Source organism: Ceratotherium simum, chromosome 37 (assembly GCF_057802395.1).
Source record: "Ceratotherium simum simum isolate JZ-2026a chromosome 37, ASM5780239v1, whole genome shotgun sequence".
Taxonomy (NCBI): Eukaryota; Metazoa; Chordata; class Mammalia; order Perissodactyla; family Rhinocerotidae; genus Ceratotherium; species Ceratotherium simum.
Genome location: NC_141936.1, coordinates 20,204,496 through 20,223,985, shown reverse-complemented (window position 1 = coordinate 20,223,985; position 19,490 = coordinate 20,204,496). Strand labels below are relative to the sequence as shown.

The 19,490-nt window shown below is 43.5% G+C and overlaps 1 protein-coding gene across 5 annotated transcripts in view; it reads right to left on the bottom strand.

The window, feature by feature from the left end:
* NHEJ1 (non-homologous end joining factor 1) overlaps nucleotides 1-19,490 on the bottom strand; it is a 77,453-nt gene that overhangs the window by 52,930 nt on the left and 5,033 nt on the right. For all 5 annotated transcript variants that reach the window (XM_004427572.3, XM_087424803.1, XM_087424807.1 and 2 more), the window contains exons 4-5: nucleotides 14,047-14,185; nucleotides 13,395-13,453 (exon numbers count right to left, since the gene is read on the bottom strand). In XM_004427572.3, the coding sequence (XP_004427629.1) occupies nucleotides 13,395-13,453; nucleotides 14,047-14,185 (198 nt within the window). The remainder of the gene's footprint in view (nucleotides 1-13,394; nucleotides 13,454-14,046; nucleotides 14,186-19,490) is intronic.

Genomic DNA, 19,490 nt, shown 5'->3' with positions numbered 1-19,490 from the left:
CGATGCTTTTAAATCCAGCTTGACGCTCTCGGATTGAGTTAGAGGAGCCCCCAGTACTCAGTGTTTCTTTTTTGTTTTTTTGTGAGGAAGATCAGCCCTGAGCTAACATCTATGCTAATCCTCCTCTTTTTGCTGAGGAAGACCGGCTCTGAGCTAACATCTATTGCCAATCCTCCTCCTTTTCTTCTTTTCCCCCAAAGCCCCAGTAGATAGTTGTGTGTCATAGTTGCACATCCTTCTAGTTGCTGTATGTGGGACGCGGCCTCAGCATGGCCGGACAAGCGGTGCACTGGTGCGCGCCCGGGATCCGAACCTGGGCCGCCAGTAGCGGAGCGTGCGCACTTAACCACTAAGCCATGAGGCTGGCCCCTCAGTGTTTTCAATAAGAAATGCGGGGGTACGGAGACAGATACAGGGATTAGGACACCCTAAGTGTCTGCTCAAGCAGCATGTCACAGGGAATCTCTACTTTGTAGGGGTCACCAAGGGCACAGAGTCTCTAACTTGGTTTTCATTGGTTAATTTAGGGATAATCAGACTCTAGAGGACTGATTGATACTAACAATAATCACAAGAAATTAAAATGCCAATTTATTAGTTTACAAGGTGGGGGCTATCCCATTCCAGTGACTATAGATCTTCAGCTGATTTTTCCTGGGAAGCTAAATAAACACTGAGAGTGCTCCTTGTTAAACACAGACAAGAGGCAAAAAACAGCACATTGCTTTATGGCATAGTTCATATATACACTGTGGAAAAAGCTAGGCGTTCATCCTCATTCTACTCTATCATTGCTTTGGCGCTGTGCTGGATAAATTAATAAATTGTTACTCCTGGGTTTTTCTTTTTTGAATTCTGTAAAACTCTGCTCCTCTGTTAGAACATCTCCTCAGACCTCATGAATTAATTATATAACAGTTTTTCTCAAACTGCTTATCAGAGCCTAGAGGTGTGCAAGACCAAGAGTTGCAAGAAAGCGATGTCAAACACATACGGAGTCAGAAATAAGGCAATACTTGGGGCAGAGTTCTCTAGCCATGGACCACTTTCCTATCTCTTAATTAAGTTAGGTCTCTATGTTGCTCACAAATGGGTCTCAGTCTTGCGAACTGCCCACAGCAAGTTCAAGCCCAGCCGTGTGCCATGTGGCAAGGCTATGGACATGATGGAAGAATACTGGACTGGAAGTTCAGAGCCCTGGGGCCTGGTGCCAAATTCTGGGTCCTGGTGGCAAAATCTACCACTCTTTGTCTACATAAGAGTTCTTTTATCTTTGCGGGCCCTAATTTCCTCATAAGCAAAACAAAGAGGCTTGATATAGCCTTAGATTGATAAAGTCCCTTCCAGCTCATAAATTCTATGCCTCTAATCTTCTGTAAGAGATATCTGAGAGGCCATGATTTCCTTCGTCAAGGTACCAGCCATTGCCCTTGATGAGATCTGCAACCTAGTCTCTTAAGCAATATATTTACAAACAGTGGGTGCGTTATTTTTGTAGATGCTCATCTCACCCATTTCATATTGATTCTTATTTATTTCAGTATCAGAGGTTAGCCAAAATTTGGGGGGGATACTCTGTTTGAGACTTGCATTTCTTAGGTACCCAGTAAATTCAGCAGTTTCACTCTGCTCCTCCCCCGGCTGCTGGGGGCTGCAGAAAACTAAATGCTAAGACGAACAACTATTCCTTCTTTAAATCAAGCAGTATTGTCGTCCTTTCTCAAAGTTCCTCCTCATTCCTAACTTCACTCACACCAAACTGTAAGGGGTTCTTTGGAGCAAAAGGTCCTAAGAGGACCATGTGTAGCATCAGAACTGCTCAAGCTTTCAAGCATGAGAGTATCAGATGCCAAAGGGCTTTTGAAGGATTCCCTCGAACCACCACACCGAGGGAGAGCCTCTCAGATCATGTAACTGAATAAAACACTTAGTTGTGTCTTTCCTTCGGCAGCCATCCACCATACAAAATCCCTCTGAACTCTTGGCTCAAGATTCACCTCTTCCACAAATACCTTACCCAGACTAGCCTGGTATGAACCCCATGTTCCATCCAAATCAATCTATTTCTTCCTCCTCTCAGGTAACACATATTTTATCTATTTAGAATATTTTTTGTACGTATGTAAATTCCAGTGGTCTAATCTCTCTCAAAAGTCCCTCTTTCAAGGGCAGAAACCATGTTTTAACTTTTCAGTATGACTCCACGATGTTTAATATTTTCACTGGTGCTTAATAAGTACTGTCCACATAGAGTTTAAACTTCCAAACAGAAAAACAAATAGACCAAAGATCTCCCACACAGAATGAAAAAAAAAAAAAATGCTTCCTGAGACTTTGTGGCAATTTGTCCCTTGACAATTCCCTTATGGGAGATAACAAGAATGCTCATGAATCCTACATTATCATTCCCTAAACGTTGGACAGCTAAGCTGCTAACCTACAGGACTCGGTCTCTGTGGAACTCCCAGTTTTCAATGTGACTCACTATCCGAAAGAAATATCACCCAAAAGTGCAGGCCATAAGAGAACACTTTAGGTGTAAGGCCAAAGTTATGAAGCCAGTAGGTCAGGGAAAGCTTAAAGGTAAGTTGTCTGAACTTTTGTTTTCTGTCTTCATTTCTATAACCAGAGACAACCTTTACCAATGTGGGAGACTCCTTGAATGCCAAGACCTTTAAGCTACAACCACTCATTACTGTGAACCTCCTATCTCCAAGGCACTGCGGTAGGTGCAGAAGAGAAAACAAGATGAGCAAGACAGTTCTGCACTTCAGGAGTTTATAATCTAACAGGGGAGGTAAGTATGGAAATTCCTACAATACAAGGCCACAGTGATCAGCGACACAGGAAAGATATGAAGTGTTGTGGGAGTTCAGAACAGGGAAAGAATATAGTTTATCCTTCTACTTCTGTCCCTTTCACTGTTTCTGCCATAACAGAAAAGTCATGTCACCATCTGATCCTCCTCTTTTTTTTTTTTGGGGGGGGGGTGAGGAAGATTGGCCCTGAGCTAATATCTGTTGCCAATCTTCCTCTTTTTGCTTGAGGAAGATTGTTGCTGAGCCAATCTTCCTCTATTTTTTTGTATGTGAGACGCCACCACAGCATGGCTTGACGAGCGGTATGTGGGTCCACTCCTGGGATCCAAACCAGCGAACCCCAGGCCGCCAAAGCAGAGCGTGAGAACTTAACTACTACACCACTGGGCCCGCCCAGATCCTCTTTTTAAGTAAGGCAAATTGAATGCCCTTGGAAAGGATGTAAAAATTCTTGGATGAAAAGGCTACACCTTCTGGGGAAAGAGGATGGAAACAGGCAGAAATCAAGTTGTCTATCTTCAAAATATTGCCCGTACCTTCTCGCCATCCACAAACCCCAGATGAAGAACTCATCCTCCACCAGGCTCAGCTTTAAAGGGCGCTGCTTTCACACGATCACTTTCCCTTCTCTAGCAGAAATCTCTCCTTTTCCCCTTTGCTGTCAAACATATATGTGTATTCCCATCTTAAAAAGAGTTTAGCGTAAGCCACTTCTAGCCCTCCAGCTAGCTCTCGTTTCCTTTTCCTGGTGAAACTTCTCTGATGCGAGTCCTATGCTCACTGTCTCCATGGCCTTATCAATTCATCCTTCTTTAGCTGCAATCTGCTGACATTGCCAAGATCATGAACTGCCTAAGCTCTCTCCCCAGGCAGTCGCCCTTTCTCTCTGGTCTCTCCCGCAGGGGGCACTGGGGATGACCCTCCTTGGGGACGGAAAGAGCACGGGATTCGAGTAGAGACAAATATGAGTAAATCAGCTGAACGACCTGAAGCAAATTACTTAGCCCTTGAACCTCTGCTTCTCTATCTTTAAAATGAGGATCATATCACCAACCTCACAGGTTTGTTGTAAGGATTAAAAGTTAGAACTTAGATAAAGCACTCACCACTGTGTCTAGCCAGGCACAGTATGTACTTGATAACTGTTAGCTCCCCCTTCTTGGCTAATTTACTCCTCTGTCCAGATTCTCTTCCTATCTCACCCACACTTCCTTCACTGGCTCCTACCACTCCTTCCAATTATGACTGTTCCCCAAATCTCAATCACTGCCCTTTTGTTCTTTTCTCCATGCTCTTCCCAGCAAAAGATGCGCCCATTATCATGCCTTCAAATACTGAAGAAGGGCCCCAAATCTATTGCTGTAGGTCCTTTTTTCAACCTGAGCTTCAACCCTATTTTTTTAACTCTTGCCTGAACATTCCCACTTGTATGTCCTATAATCCATTTAAATCCAACATGTACTGAAAAAGATCTTCATCTTATGTTTTTAAATTAACTTTATATATAAGCCATCAATTTTCTGTAAGCTTCAGCATTGTTAAATGGTCACACTGTAATGAAGGGACTTTTATGAACCCTTTGGAAGAGGAGGGAGACTCTACTGTGTGAACCACAGCAAACTCTTCCAGAGGTATATGGAGCTTATAGGTTAGGTCTAAAAGGGCTCGATCATTTGCCAGAAATAAGGTATCAATCATCAGTGCCTAGCAACTCAATTCTGAACTAAGTGGGTATCTCAGACTGGAGATTAAAACCAAATGAGAGGCTAACAGCAGATCTGGTGGAGCTAAACAGGAAAAAAAAAAAGTTTTCATTTTAGAAGAGTTGGTAATTTCCTTTGAATGAAGTAAGATACGCAACCCCCGGAGCAGTGTCTGTTAAATTGTGCCGGCCTCTCTGGGTCTAGATACAGGGGGCATGCAGGATTTAGTTTTCCACAGGCCTCCACAAATCTCTACTGTCTGTTATCCAGCCTGATACACATATTTATGTTATATGCCTATCCCCTGTAGGCACCTGAGTTTGTAACACCTGAGTTTTGAGGTTTTTTTAGGATAAGAGAATTCGGAATATGACAGATAACAGGCCTTCACTATTGGGATTCCTACAATCAGAAACTTATCTTTTGGAAATGAGTAATTTTATCCCATTTGTATTTTCTGTATTTATTTCCTTTCCATTTTCCCTCAGATTTTTCATAACTTTTCTTTCAAAAGTTTAAGCCCTTATAAAACTTTGTAAAAGGAAAATAAAGAAAGAAGCCTTTTTATGCATTCTTGGGCCAAAAAGAAAAGAAGTGGTGACCCCTGGTAGCAGGGCTCAGTGGTGACTATAGGAATCACAGTGAGAAAACCCCAAGGAGAGGGCAAAATTCAGAAGAAATATAGTTGAGAAACATGTGCAGCCACCCCTTCCGCCCTGGAGATTTTCATTCCAGAGCTCAAATCCTGGTGGATTTGTGTTTTAAATAAGGAAAACCATTCCTTTATATGCCCAAGATTAGATTTAATTGAGCCCCACCCACAATTTTCCTAGTTTGTCAATGGGACCACTATTCTTCAGATCACATAGGCAGACCACTGACAGCCTAATCTTCCTAAAAGATCACTTTCATATGTCAATTCTCCAGTCAAAACTTTCAACGGTTTCCCACTATCTACAACGGTAGTTAATCACTGCAAGAAGGAAGTGCCTCATCTCCTTCCCAGGCAATGTGCTCCTGTTTGAGAATCACTGCATGTAATGATAGATGTTAATACATGGACTGAAATGGGCAAATAAATGGATTACAGGCACAAAAAAGCTGAACCACATTTACCTTCAGAATAAAAGCACCAATCTTCCAGGCCAGCATTTAAGGCTCCTCACAACCTAGCATCAAGTTATTATCTTGCTAACCTTATTTTCTACTAATCCTCACCCACTCTTATTCTTATAAATTATATCCTTCACCCATGTGGTTCCCACCTAAAATGCCTTCCACGTAGCTCCCTAGCAAAACCTAAAAAAAAATTCAAGTCCAGTTCAAGTCCCGCCTGTTACAGGAATCTTTTCCCATCACTCCTCTGTGGCCCCTATTATCATTCATTAAGGGCAGTGAGCTCTCTGATGACACTATTATCATACCTCATAGGCTCAGAGAACCTGGCATAGTGCACACACACCATGCTGAATACTGGAAGAATGAATTAACCACGGGTCTCTCTAGATCCGAGAACTGACACACACAATGGTAGGGAGGACATTCTCATGCATCTAGACTTACCCTTCTTTATGATGCCCAAGAAGGACACTGAAAAAACATGCTCTGAATCCTATGTCTTCCTCTATGTAGAACAATAATAGAGGAGCTGCTCTTCTAACGGTGGAAGTAGAGCCCAGAGAGAGGAAAGACTGAGCAAAGAAGAAACTTAATAACTCACTTTTGGCTCTATGACTCATGTTCTTTCCAGGATTTTGTTAGGTTCCTATTCCTTTCGTTTTTGAGATATTTAATTTCTTAACTGGGTCTAGAAAAGAAGTTCTAGGGTCTCTCAATAATAAAAGATTCAAGATTTCTACTTCATCCCAAAGTTGGGACTATCTCCCAGTAAACTAACTATCAAAGAAACAAGGCAGGTGGAGGATGGTGGTCTAACAGTGGTCCTCTCCTTAGACTACTCATCTATTCACAGTGGACTAAGTCTCAGGCTACCAACAGGTGATAATTTCTCGGCCTATTCATGAGACAGGGAAAATAAAGAGGAATGGGAGGATATGATTCCTTCATCCATCCAAGAAGTATTTCCTGAGGGCCTACTATGTGGGAGGCACTGTTCTAGACACTCCGGATAAACCAGTGCACAAAACACATCCTTGTCCACGCTGAGCTTACACATCCTAGCAGGAGGGAGACAGACCATAAACAATAAGCATAATAAAATAACTAAATTTTATAGTAATATGTTGGAAGATAAGTGCCATGGAAAAAATAAAAAGTAGAGCTTGGAAAGTGAAATGGGAGTGCCAGGTGCAGAGGGGCAGATATGTGGCCCAAAATTTTAAATAGGATAGTCAGGGTGAACCATTGAGAAGACGACACTTGAACAAAGACATGATTGGAGTCCATGTAGATATGTCCACATGCTTTTTGACACAGCCCCCCTTAAGAGGGGGCGCTTAATTACCCTCCCCTTGAGTGTGGTCTGGATATTGACTCCCTCCTAATGAAGAGAATATGGCAAGATAGTGATGGGAGGTCACTTCTGAGATGAGGTTATAAAGACTGCAGCTTCCATTGTGGTCTCCGTCTTGCTCTCTTGGTCTGTCTCTTAGATGACTTGCTCTGGAGGAAGCCAAGGCCGGGTCATGTGAGCAGCCCTAAGGAGAGGGCATGTGGCGAGAAAATGGCACCTCCTGCCAACAGCCACGTGAGAGAGCTTGGAAGCGAATTCCCTAGACCTTACAATGACTGCATTCTCAGCCAACACCTTGACTGTGACTTCATGAGAGACTCTGAGCCAGAATAACCCATCTAAGCTGCTTCCAGATTCCTGACCCTCCAAAACTGTATGGGATAATAAATGTTGGTCATTTTAAGACACTAAGTTTTGGAGTAATCTGTTATACAGCAATAGATAACTAATACAGACTTAAAGGACGTGAGGGCATTGGCCACACAAATATCTGAAGAAAGAACATTCCAGGCAGAGGCAACAGGCAGCATAAAGGCCTAAGGGCAAGTGATGCTTAGAGTGTTAGAAAACCAGCAAGAGGCCTGTGCAGCTGCAGTGGAGGGAGGGAGCGAGTAGATGAGGTCAGAAAGGTAACAAGGTCCAGATCACACAGGACCATTTTAAGGTCTCTGGGTTTTACTCTATAAGTGAAACGTGAAGCCAGTGAAGAGCTTTGAGCAGGGGAATATCATGGTGTGATCTGTGTTGTAATAGGATCACTTTGTTGGTAATGGGACAGAAGGGGGCATACTCAGCAGCAGGGATACCAGGCAGAAGGCGATTGCAATAGTGCAGGAAACAGACTATGGTGGCTCAGACCACAGTGGTAGCAGCAGAGATGAAATTACAGGTATATTTTGAAGGTAGAGGCAACAGGGTTTCCTGATGGACTAGATGTAGGGTGTGAGAGAAAGAGAGAAGTCAAGGATGACTCCAAGGTTTGTGGCCCTAGCAAGTGAAAGGATGAAGTTTCCATTGACTAAGATGGGAGGAGGTTGTTAGAAAAGGAAATTTGGGAGTAAGATTAGGAGTTCAGTTTGGGACATGTTGAGTCTGAGATTCTATTAGACGTCCATGTGGAAATGTTGAGCAGGCAGTCCAGAGTCTGGGGGCAAGGTCTAAGGATGAAGATTAAATTTGGGATTCATCAACAAGATGATATTTCGAGCCATGGGACTAGATGAGATCACTAAAGGAATGAGTGAAAAAAGATATGAGCACCATGGACTGAGTCCTTAAGAGGTAAAGGAGAAGAAGAACCAGCAAAAGATTCTAAGATGGAGCAACCAATGAATAGGAAGAAAAACAGGAGAGTATTATGGTGTGGAAGCCATGCAAAGAAAGTATATTGAAGAGAAGGAATTGACAAGCATTATAAAGAAAAAACCAAAACAGCCAAGGATCAGCCAACCCAACTGTCCCCTGCCTCCCTATCCTTCCTTTTCATTTCTGTATCCTCCCTTATGACAAACACTATGGCAGAGGTATGTACAGGGGGCTGTGGGAACAGCAGGAGAGTGTACCCATGCCTGGAAGAAGGAGAGCAGACTGAGGAAAGGGAAAACTGTCATGGGAAGTTCACAAAAGGGACAATGCCTGTGCCGCGTTGGGAAAGTTGAACAGCAGTCTGCCATGAGGACGAGCAAGAAGAGAATACCAGGCAAACTGGTCAAGAGATGTACGGGCAGGAGGCTGTCAGGACTTCAGTACGGGTTCTACGGGAGAGCAACGGGATCAGACTGAAGAGGTCAACAGGACCAAATCATAAATGATCTTGTGTGGCATGCAAGGAGTTTGAACTGTATCCTCTAGGCAACTGGGGACCACTGAAGGACTTGAAGCAATCAGGTTTCTGTGTCTGTTTTGAAGAGGACACTCTGACACAAGTGCAAGTGCAGCTGGAGGGGAATAAGGACTGACTGGGAGACAAGTCAGGAGGCTGTTGCACGGGCAAACCAGAAAGGGGTGGGGGGTGGCTAATCTAAAGCAGTGGAAGCTGGCATCGAGAAGAACAGATTCAAAAGACAGTTGACAAGTTAGGCTTTGGAAGTAAGGACAAAGAGAAAAGTGGGTAACTCGAAGTTTCTAGCCTAGAAAACTGAATGGATAATGGTATAATTCCCCAAGAGAAGGAATATAAGAAGAGAAACAGGTTGGGGGAAGTAGACGATTAACTTTGGACATGTTTAAGGTGTTGCACATGGGACATCCAGGTGGAAATGTCAAATATGCAGAAAGAAATATGGCTTGACACACAGTGGAGATATCAAATTGGTACTCAGTGGTGTACTAGTGTTAGCTGAAGCTGGGTCTGGATGAGGTGCCCCTGAGAGAAAGAGACTGAAGACTGAGAGGATCTCGGCCACACTCACATTTAAGGGGCAGGTAAAGAACGGCAAGCCAGCCAAAGAAACCAAATGGAAGCAGTCTGTGAATGAATTGAACAGGACAGCAATTTTCAGGTTAAAGGAGTCCCCATCTTCCCCAGATGTCTTTGACATAACGTCTAGCTTCCTAAGAGCAGCAATGAATATCTTCACAGCTCGAAGTACCTGCTCTAGAATCAGGCTGCAACCAGACAGGGCATGAAGATAGTAACGAAAACTAGACAGGACACAAAGGCCGTGGCTACATTTAGGATGCTGAGTCAAATCAACATTAACTACAGTTATATAACTATAAGTACATAATAGAAACTGGTTAAGGTATGATACCGAACAGATTATAAGTTTTACAAGGCATTCAGAACGCAGCAATGGGAGTGATGGGTATGCTGAACACTCCCCTCTGAAGACAGAGAAGGAGAGAACTGCACCTCTGTCTCTGTTAAGATCCCCCTCCCCAAGGAAGCCAGCGTCACGCAACTGCCCAGGTTGTGGTGTCAAGGGCTGATTCTCAGCCAGGGGCTGCCAGCTGCAGAGGGCGGGGCTCTATTTTGGGCTGCCTGCTGTCCCTGAGCCTGGCCGCGTCTGGTTTGAGCAGCATGCAGCCCAGTGACTCACACACCCATGCAAACCGCCTGTGGCTCAGTGGCATGGCCTTGGAACGCCGGCCTTAGGCCAGCTCCCTCCTCACCCCATTACACTGGGATAAATAAATAAAGAGCCCGCCAGCAGCCGCACAGCCTGATGGCAACCAGATGCAGAGAGGGAGGCACAGATGGGGCCAGGGAAAGGGACTCCCTCCAGTGGACTAGACTGAGAGTGGGCCATGCCAGCCCACTCGTCCTAAACTTCATCTCTAACACAGTTCCCACTGTTATGCAATAATATTCCCCAATTCCTTAACTCATCTTCCACTCCCAAAGGTGCCTCTCAGCCCCTGGCCCTAGGAATTGCTCTATAGGGGCATCTTGCCTCTATGAGGAGGATCACGCCAGCAGCCACCCCACCAGCCGACCTGAATCGATATTGCCAGTATTCCCCATCTAGTTAGGCCACCGTTGATTGGCCCCCGTGGGCTCCCTGGAAAAGAGAAATCAGAGGCTCTTTATGGAGAGGAAAAACAAAAGGACTAAATATGGAAAAGTAACCCCTGTGCAATCCTTAAATATTTTTCCTGGCCTTGCTATCCTAGAAACCCCCCTGTCCTACCATCCCCTGTGCCCTATCTCTATGGCCTCTTGCCTAGCAATAGTCCCAACGAGCACTAGGAAAAACAGACCCCCGGCACTGACCGCATGGCCCTCTGACATCAGCCCCGGCCCCCCTGCACCTTCATCCCGAGCTCTCTGTCCCTGGTTTGTTTATCTTCCTATGTTGCTTATTTTGATGGCACATCCTTTCAGCTCAGTCTTGGGTGACCCCATGACCCTTCTGTGTCCTGTTTGTAGGACCCCAGGCAAGCAGAGTAACTGCAAAGTGCAGTGGCCGTAAGAAATTCTGCAGTCCCGTTGGAAAACCTTCCAGTTCTAGCAGCTCTACAGGACATTCAGTGATCCTACAGGACAGTGCAATGATCCCAGAGGTCACAAGAATTCCACATTATCCTAGCCCTTAACTCACGTCTAATCAGTGTGTACCACCAGTTAAAGTAGCAAAATAAAATAGGGATAATTCTAGACAAGAAATGTAGGAGGTGATAACATAACAGCTACCACTCTATGACCATAGGCATGTCACTTAACCTCTCTGAGGCCCAATTTCTTAATCTATGAAATGCAAAGTTACAACTACCTACCTCTCAGATCCTTTCTAGATATAATACAATTCTACAAGTCTATGTGGTTTGGATGTGACCCACCCAGAACCTAGAGGACCAGTATTCTTAAAGTAGTTGGTTCCCAAACACCAATACCCTTCCTGAGCTAGCACCTGGATTCTATATGCTTTCTCATTCAATTCTGCAGGGTTCTCCCCGCCCCAATAGCATGGAAGAGAGGAGCCTCCAATTTTATAAATGAGAAAATAGAGGCTCTGAGAGAAGTGATTTATCCAAAAAATAAACCAGGAGAATAACCAAAGACCCCAAATATAAATCTAACAAGCAACATCGTATCCACAGGCCACATTGCCCATATTTTCATAAAATCTCCCTAGCGTAGATTTATCCACATATTCACCCACAAACTTACTGAGAACCTACCACTGCTAGGCACTATATTCAGTGCTAGGGATACAGAAACGCATTCAACACAGTCCTTTCCCTCAAATAGTCATAGATCAGAGGAGGAGAAAGACTCTTGCAGACATACAAACAGTAATATTACAAAGTTATAGGTGGTAAAACAGAGGTAGGAACCAAGGCACTATAGCACAGGGAAGAAAGATTATCTCTACAAGGAGAGTTTGGAAAGGTCTCCCAAAGGAGCTGAAGCTGACACTTGAAAGAGTAATAGAAGTTTACAAGGTAGATAAGGCCAGGGCATTGGGCATTCTAGATAAAGGGAACAATGTGTGCAAAGACATAAAGGCCAGAGAAAACAGCATTTCTGGCAATTCAAAGTCATTCTATATGGCTGAAGCATAAAGGACATAAAGAAAAATGTCAAGAAACCGAGCTGGATAGGTATGTAGGCACTAGATCAGGAAGGGACTTCTCTGCTGGGCTAAGAATACACCTTGCATTGTTTAACTATGGGGCTGGGCAGGTAACTAGTATGTCATCCCCAAACTAGTATGTCAGCCTATGTTAACCTCCTTAATACCCAAACTTACAGACAGGGGAAGCCATCTGGGAGAAAAATGGCCTAGGAAATCTCTCTGTTACAAGTCTAGGTTTAATGGTCTCTCTTTCCCCATGAAGACTTGAAACCTGTTCTGCTTCAGGACTTAATGACACATCGTTTCCTTCTTCTCCAAGTTACAACTGCTTCAGGAGATGAACTGAGCACTCAACTTGCACTTTTTTCTTACTGTTAAGACCCCAAGCATTATGGAGTCACTGCTCAGTCAACGCAGAGAGGCAGAACAGAAGGTTCCAAGTCAAGAACACCTGCTTTATGCCTAGCCCTGTGAAAAGTACTAATTTCAGGTTCAAAAGAAGTATGAGTCACAGTTCCTGTCCACAAGGAGTTTACAAATTAGCCTAGAAGACAAGCCAGAAATATGAATAATCTATACATAACAGAATATTATAATAGCATTATTTATTTACATAATAAAGTACCAACTTGGGTAACAAGTATAATTAGAAAATAGAGCAATAATACTAAGGTACCAATTGTACCACCAACAAGTCCCAGAAGAGTTAGAGAAGAAGAAGATCAATATTGACTGGTATTATCAAAGGTCACTATTATTAATACTCCCCTGGTTTGGCATTTAATAGATGTTTCTTTTGGCCAAGCTCAATCCTTAGAAGGGAAACCTAGGCAGGAGCTTCTGACAGGCCACAATTATCTACTCCCCATTCATGCCTTTGCCAGGCCCCTTGTATAAACACTGTGATTTTCCACAGCCTACTGTGCCCACAAGACAGTTCCCAAATGGTAGCCCTGTGCTCTTCACCTTCCTCTACTGCGGGATGTTGAAGGGGCCTGGACAAGTAATAATGACTAGCCCCCTGCTCCACAATCCATACCCGCGATCAGATCTCAACAAGCCAAAACTTAGCAACTGGTCAACCAAGCTTTCCAAGGTTAGAGGATTCCAAATGAAATTCCTAGGTTCCTTAACAGAGATGTTTTACAAATGTTAATCAGACCGCTTTTGCCTTTCACATTCTTTTTCCCTCCTTCTCCCATTTTCCCCACATACATCTCAAACTTTTACAGATTTTCTATAGGCAACTTTTTCAGAAAAAAGGCTTTCCAACCATGCAAGCAATCTGACACCCAAAATGCAAGTCACCACTCAAGTACCTGGAAAGAGGAAGGAAAGGAAAGTTGCATAAGGAGAAAGGAAATAATAAATACTCTACCTCTACCATAAATTGTTCCAAGAAGGAATTTTCTTCAAATGGCTCTGTCTTCAACCGATCTGTAATAAGAAGGGATAAAGAAAAGACATACAAGTCTCAGGATGAGCTTCCTACCTGTGAGATGGAAAGGGAACAGAGCCAAGAACAGGACATCTTGGGAGAGAGGGTAAAGATATGACACCCAGAGGCACCTAGTCCAGTGGGAGAAGAAGGGTTGAGAGCACACGGGCAAACAGGAGGAGGGAGGGTGATTAGTAACAAATGACAGGTTCGGGGGCAGCACGTGCTCCAGGAGGTTTGCCCGCCACAAAGACAAAGGACAGACTGAATTTTTATTCTGAAGCTGGAGCTACAGCTTCCTACGGTCCCAAGTTGTGTTGCCCTCATACAATTTCGTGTAGCTGTTGGCCCCTTTTCAAAGTCTTCCCTTGCCATTGCCTAGGGCATCTGGACTCAGTTACAGCTTCTATTGGCCACTCGGGCACCAGCCAGGTCCTCGAGGCAGACAGAAGTGTCACCTAGCGTCAAGTCTCCAGTTCCTGGCTGGTACCCAGTCCTGACCCTTGGGGAAGCAAGTCTCTAATGCCTTTTCTGAGGCCCTTTGACAATCTGTACCACTCCCCACCCAACTCCTCAAAGAATGTCCTCTCACCTCGGCTCAGTGCAGCCCCACTCTCCTGGTAGTCCTGGATCTCTAGATCTTTCAAATGAAGCAATGTTGCCAGCTCTCTCGCTTGGCACTGCAATGCCAGACTCATGCCCATCAAAGGACGAATCAAATGCTGGGAGACCTTTCAAGGAAGAGAAATCAATTAGCCAATGGATACTTACAAAGTACTCCCCATATTAGGAACTAGAAAAAACACTGAAGAATAAATGTTTTTACAGGAATTCATAGCTTCATAGGCAAGAAATCCATTTACATGAATATAAACACAAATATAACAATTAAATAAGTATATGAAAGAAGTTCAAGGATCTTCTTCACAGCACAGATAAAAGGATGAGAAGAGTAAAGGGGAACACTCATAAATAGATAACCTAGAGCCGTGATTTAAAGAGAAGGATGTGATACAGTTGATAAGAGGACAGTGTTCACTCAACTCTCAGCAGAGACTGGGAGACAAAAGCAGAAGATCCAAGTAACCTTTAAGAAAGTAGGTGTGGCTAAGACACAGTATGCCAGGTGGAGTATAACAGAAGACAGAAATCAACAGAAAGTAGAGAGCTCTGAAAGGCAAATTAGACCCAGACACTAAGTAAGAGCCATTTCAGGGCTGATGACAGCCCAGAATAAGCCCAGAGGGTCAATCTGTTCCCACAAATGCAGCAAAGTCTAAGGTCATTGTTATAATAGAAGCAAGCCAGTCACCAAGAGACCAGCCTAGGAAGGAATTAATCACCCCCCCACACACACGCAAATCTTGCTCTTAACGAGGGATAAGAGGGATGCAAGCACGGCCACACTACAGTGTAGCCAAGGTGATAAGAGTGTACAGCTATACAGAATAATCATTTAATTCACCTATGGCAGCTGTCCATTCGCCTGTCAAAGAAAATAGAATTGATATCTATTTGTGGCTAGGGGATGTTACCAGAGTTCCTTTCCCTTCCCCCAAGAAGATGAACTCAAGGAGGCACTAAGGAGAAATGCCCTAGATCAGGGGTCAGCACACTTTTTCTGGAAGTGCCAGATAGTCAATATCTTCAGCTCTGTGGCCCCTACAGTCCCTGCGGCAATACTCAACTCTCCTGTGGCGGCACGAAAGCAGCCGCAGACAACAGGTGGTCAACGAGGGTGGCCGGGCTCCAATATAACTTGGCACAAATAGGCAACAAGCCAGATTTGGCCCACTGGCCATGGTACGCCAACTCTCGCCCTAGACCTGAAAAGGAGAACTTTTAGACAAGATACCCCACACAGGCTTGAATTGAGGAAAAGGTGCTGGAGTGTCCCATCAGATGTGCCAGCCAGATGCATCGGGATCAGGATCGAAGTCTGGGCTCTTTAGACTTCTATGGTTTTGTTTTCCACTAACTGTCTAGTAAAACTTACTACTAACAACTCCAATTGCATTGTGGCTCAAACTGAGAGGAAAGGGCTTTTTTCCATATTTCTCTAAGCACAGGTTAGAAAAGACTGGGTGTGGGGGGTATGGGGGAAGGTTAAGAGTTAGTGGCAGCAGCTTTTGCACCAGCACCAGGACCCAAGACACGCAGCGGTACTGGAGCAGAGTGGAAGGCTAGAAATCCAGTCCAGCTCTAGACACCGGTCACTTCCTTCCACCACACGGCACATCTCATCCTGGTCCTGTCTCCCAGCTCAGGTCCTTAGTCTAAACTTAAGCCTCCAGGAAGGCTGTTCAGGATGTGGCAGAAGTTCTGCTTTGGGAAAATTTATCTGCTCTGGACCCAACCCTCTTTCCAGGAACTATTTTGTTAAGTTTGGTCCTGTTCAAGGTAGATCAGGAGGAAAAACAGGTGAAAACTTGGAAGAAATCAAGTCAATGTTTGGTGGGTTGAATTGAAAGCAACTGTATTTGCTAATCAAGGAGCATTACCATCCATCTGGTGTCAGCCCTCAAATAACAGAAACTCTGGAAGTTAATAACCAGCCTCTCTCTGGGAGGCAACCTTAACAGCAATTTCTTTGAGTGATGGTAAATATAACATGAAACATGATCAGAAATAGATGGATTTTGTTTTTTGTGGGTTTTTTTGGTGAAGAAGATTAGCCCTGAGCTAACATCTGTTACCAATCCTCTTTTTGCTGAGGAAGATTGGTCCTGGGCTAACGTCCGTGCCCATGTTCCTCTACTTTTATATGTGGGATGCTGCCACAGCCTGGCTGATAAGCAGTGCGTAGGTGCACGCCCGGGATCCGAACCTGCGAACCCCAGGCCACCGAAGTGGAGCACACGAATTTAACCAGTACGCCACCAGGCCAGCCCCCAGAAATACCTTTTAATCGATGTCTTGTCTAATTAAATATGGTAATGCCATACAAAGCACCTGAAATTATCTATCAGACTCCAATGTCTACATAGCCAAAAAAAAAAAAAAATTTTATCAGTAAATATTTCTCAAATAATTTCATAGGATTGGATTAAACCACTCTGAATCATTGGAGTATAACTCATTTCAAAGTTAGATGAACACTGACTTAGACCAGTTAATTAGAACAAGGCACTGTGGCTGAAGTAACAGATTTCAAAGCAAATCCATAGACACCACAAGGAAAATTCTCGAAGTGCTTTAGGAAGTCAGGGACACCCCCTTTTCATTTACAGATGGCAACGTATAAAGAGATTCAGTTCAGCAATTAATTCAACAAATACCTACCATGCACCTAATCCATGCTCTGACCCTATAGGCCTCTGCCCTCAAAGAGCTCAGAACAGTTAAGGAGGTCAGGCAGTGGGGTGGATATAAAAGCAGGAGTCGCCAATCTTCTCCAGAGGAAAAGCTATTTATAACTGCCCCCGGCATCTTCAGATTTCCCATAGAAACATTCACAAGTCATAGGCAGGAGAGCAGAATAGTTATCAATCCCAAGATGAATCGTATCAGGTTTGGATACAGTGAAAAGATTAATAGACCGGGCGGTAGGAGACCTAGATTCTAGTCCTGGCTCTGACAGCATCTAGATGCAAAAACGGCTTGATCCCAAGGACTCTCATGGTCCTTATCTTTCTTAAAAAGAAAAACTATGGAGCTGGATATTTGCTCTCACAGGCCCACTATAATGCTAAGGTTAAGTAATATTATATGTGTTCTCTTATTCAGTCCTCGCAGCTCCATAGTAAAGATTGGTGTCTCCATTTTACAGAATAAGAAACTGAGTCCCATAAAAATTCAGTAACTTATCCATGGTAATACAAGTAGTCAAAGTGGTGGGGCTGAGTTACAAATTCAGGGCTGCTGGTTCCAAAGCCCGTGCTCTTCCCACCATAAAAAACCTTTGGATGTGACTCCTAGGAATTATAAAATGGCCAAAGAGGCGACAAATGTGAAAGTCAAAATACAGAATATCAAGAATTACATTAGCAAAAACAAAGATGGGAGCCAGCCCGTTGGCATAGTGGTTAAGTTTGCGCATTCCGCTTCGGCGGCCCGGGGTTTGCTGGTTCGGATCCTGGGTGCGGAACTACACACCATTTGTCAAGCCATGCTGTGGCAGTGTCCCATATACAACAAAGAGGAAGACTGGCACAGATGTTAGCTCAGGGTCAGTCTTCCTCAAGCAGAAAAAAAAAAAGAGGAAGATTGGCAACAGATGGTAGCTCAGGGCCAATCTTCCTCACCAAAAAGAAAAAAAAACAAAGATGACAATAACAAACGAGAATTACATGAGATACTAGAAAGAAGAGACAGTGGGAAGGAGGAGATGAAGAGAAGTGGCCAGAAGTAGAAATGGGCTCAGTGTTAGAAAGCAGAGACCCGAAGCTTTATATATTCCATAATATCTTGCAGAGCTTAAGAACTATTAAATCATTAATGTGAATACACTATGTTGTAGAGAACGTGGGAAAATGGTACTCTCCTACTCTCCTGTATGACGAGTCCGAGTTAAGCCGCATCATCTCTCTGGAAGACAATTTGGCATTACACTAGCAAGATCAAAGATGCAAATATTCCTTGATCCAGCTATTCCACTTCTAGGAATTTCCTCACACACTGACACATAGGAAAAGTAAATACGAGGATATTCACTATATATAACAACAAAAGAAGAGAAACAACTTAAGTGTCAACTAGTAGCATATCAATTAAATACATGTTGATGCCTTCATTAAATAAAACACTATGTTGCCATTAAAAAATATGAAGGCAGGTCTTCTAAACATATTGCTATGAATGATTTCTAAGTTCTATACTTAAGTGAAAAAAAGTGAGGTACTGAACAGTGTAAACAGCGTGCCGCCATTTGCAAAAATACACACATATATCCAGATGCGTGTTTCACTGGGTGCGTATATACATACCCATACACAGCTTTAAGAATTCACAAGAAGCTTTGATATCGGTAGTTGCTTTAAAGAAGGAAAATAAGGGCCCAGAGAAGGGGGTAGAAAGACCTATTTTTTCACTGTACACCTTTAAATGCTGTTTGAAATGTTTGCCTTTTGCATGAATTACTCATTCAAAAAAAATTAAATAAAAACTATCACAAGAATGAGTAACAAACAAAAATTATGACTGTGTGACCTCACAGACGCACACACGAGCCTGAAATAGTATCCGCCTACATCCTTGCCAATGTCCACTGGCTCGAACTCTTTCCCTATAAAGAGACCTTAGGTTCAGGGGTTTCCCTGGGATGGTATTCTTCTTTTTTTAAGAATAAACATTCTATTTTACCTTCAAGTGTAATTGCCAACCCACTGTTCAACACTAACTGCTCCCCACAGACAACAAGACCCACTATAAACACTGTTTTTTTCCTCATTGTAGCTCCTCAATTAAAGGAATTTGCCTAGAATAGCTCGATTTTTCTTTATAAATTATTTTCAACTATAATATTATACAAGTGTTCTTTCCTATATTCTTTTGAAAGAAAAAACCATTAGAGCCCATCAGCCTCCAAGGAGTCCCGCCTCCCCAATGTCACTATTCTGAATTTCTAGGGCTGTGTGATGGAAAATGAGACCAGCTATTACTTGAGCTTCCCAAAGGCAGCCGAAACGTTTTGCTCCCAGAACAAGCATTACTGAGGGAACAGCGCCCCCTGGTGTTCCTTGGCAAAGGTTACAGGGGTTTTGAACAAAAGCGGCAAATTCTGTATCTAAAGCAGGATAGAAAATTTCACAAGAAATTCGATTAAAACCAACAATATGAGTGACTGTTATCTGCTAAGCACTGTTGATGGGCCTTAGAAATTCAGAGATGAATGTGAAGTAGTTCTCCAAGCACTCAAGTCTAGTTTTACTGAGTCCCAGATCAAAAATAAACACCAGAGAATAGTTTCTCAAAAAGCACTTGATTCCATGCACCCTGTTGATGGCAAAGCATCACATCACCTCTGGGAGACTAAAGAAGGGAGGAGCGAAATGATGCCCACACGTCTTCAGATCCCTCTGCTGATAAACCTACAGC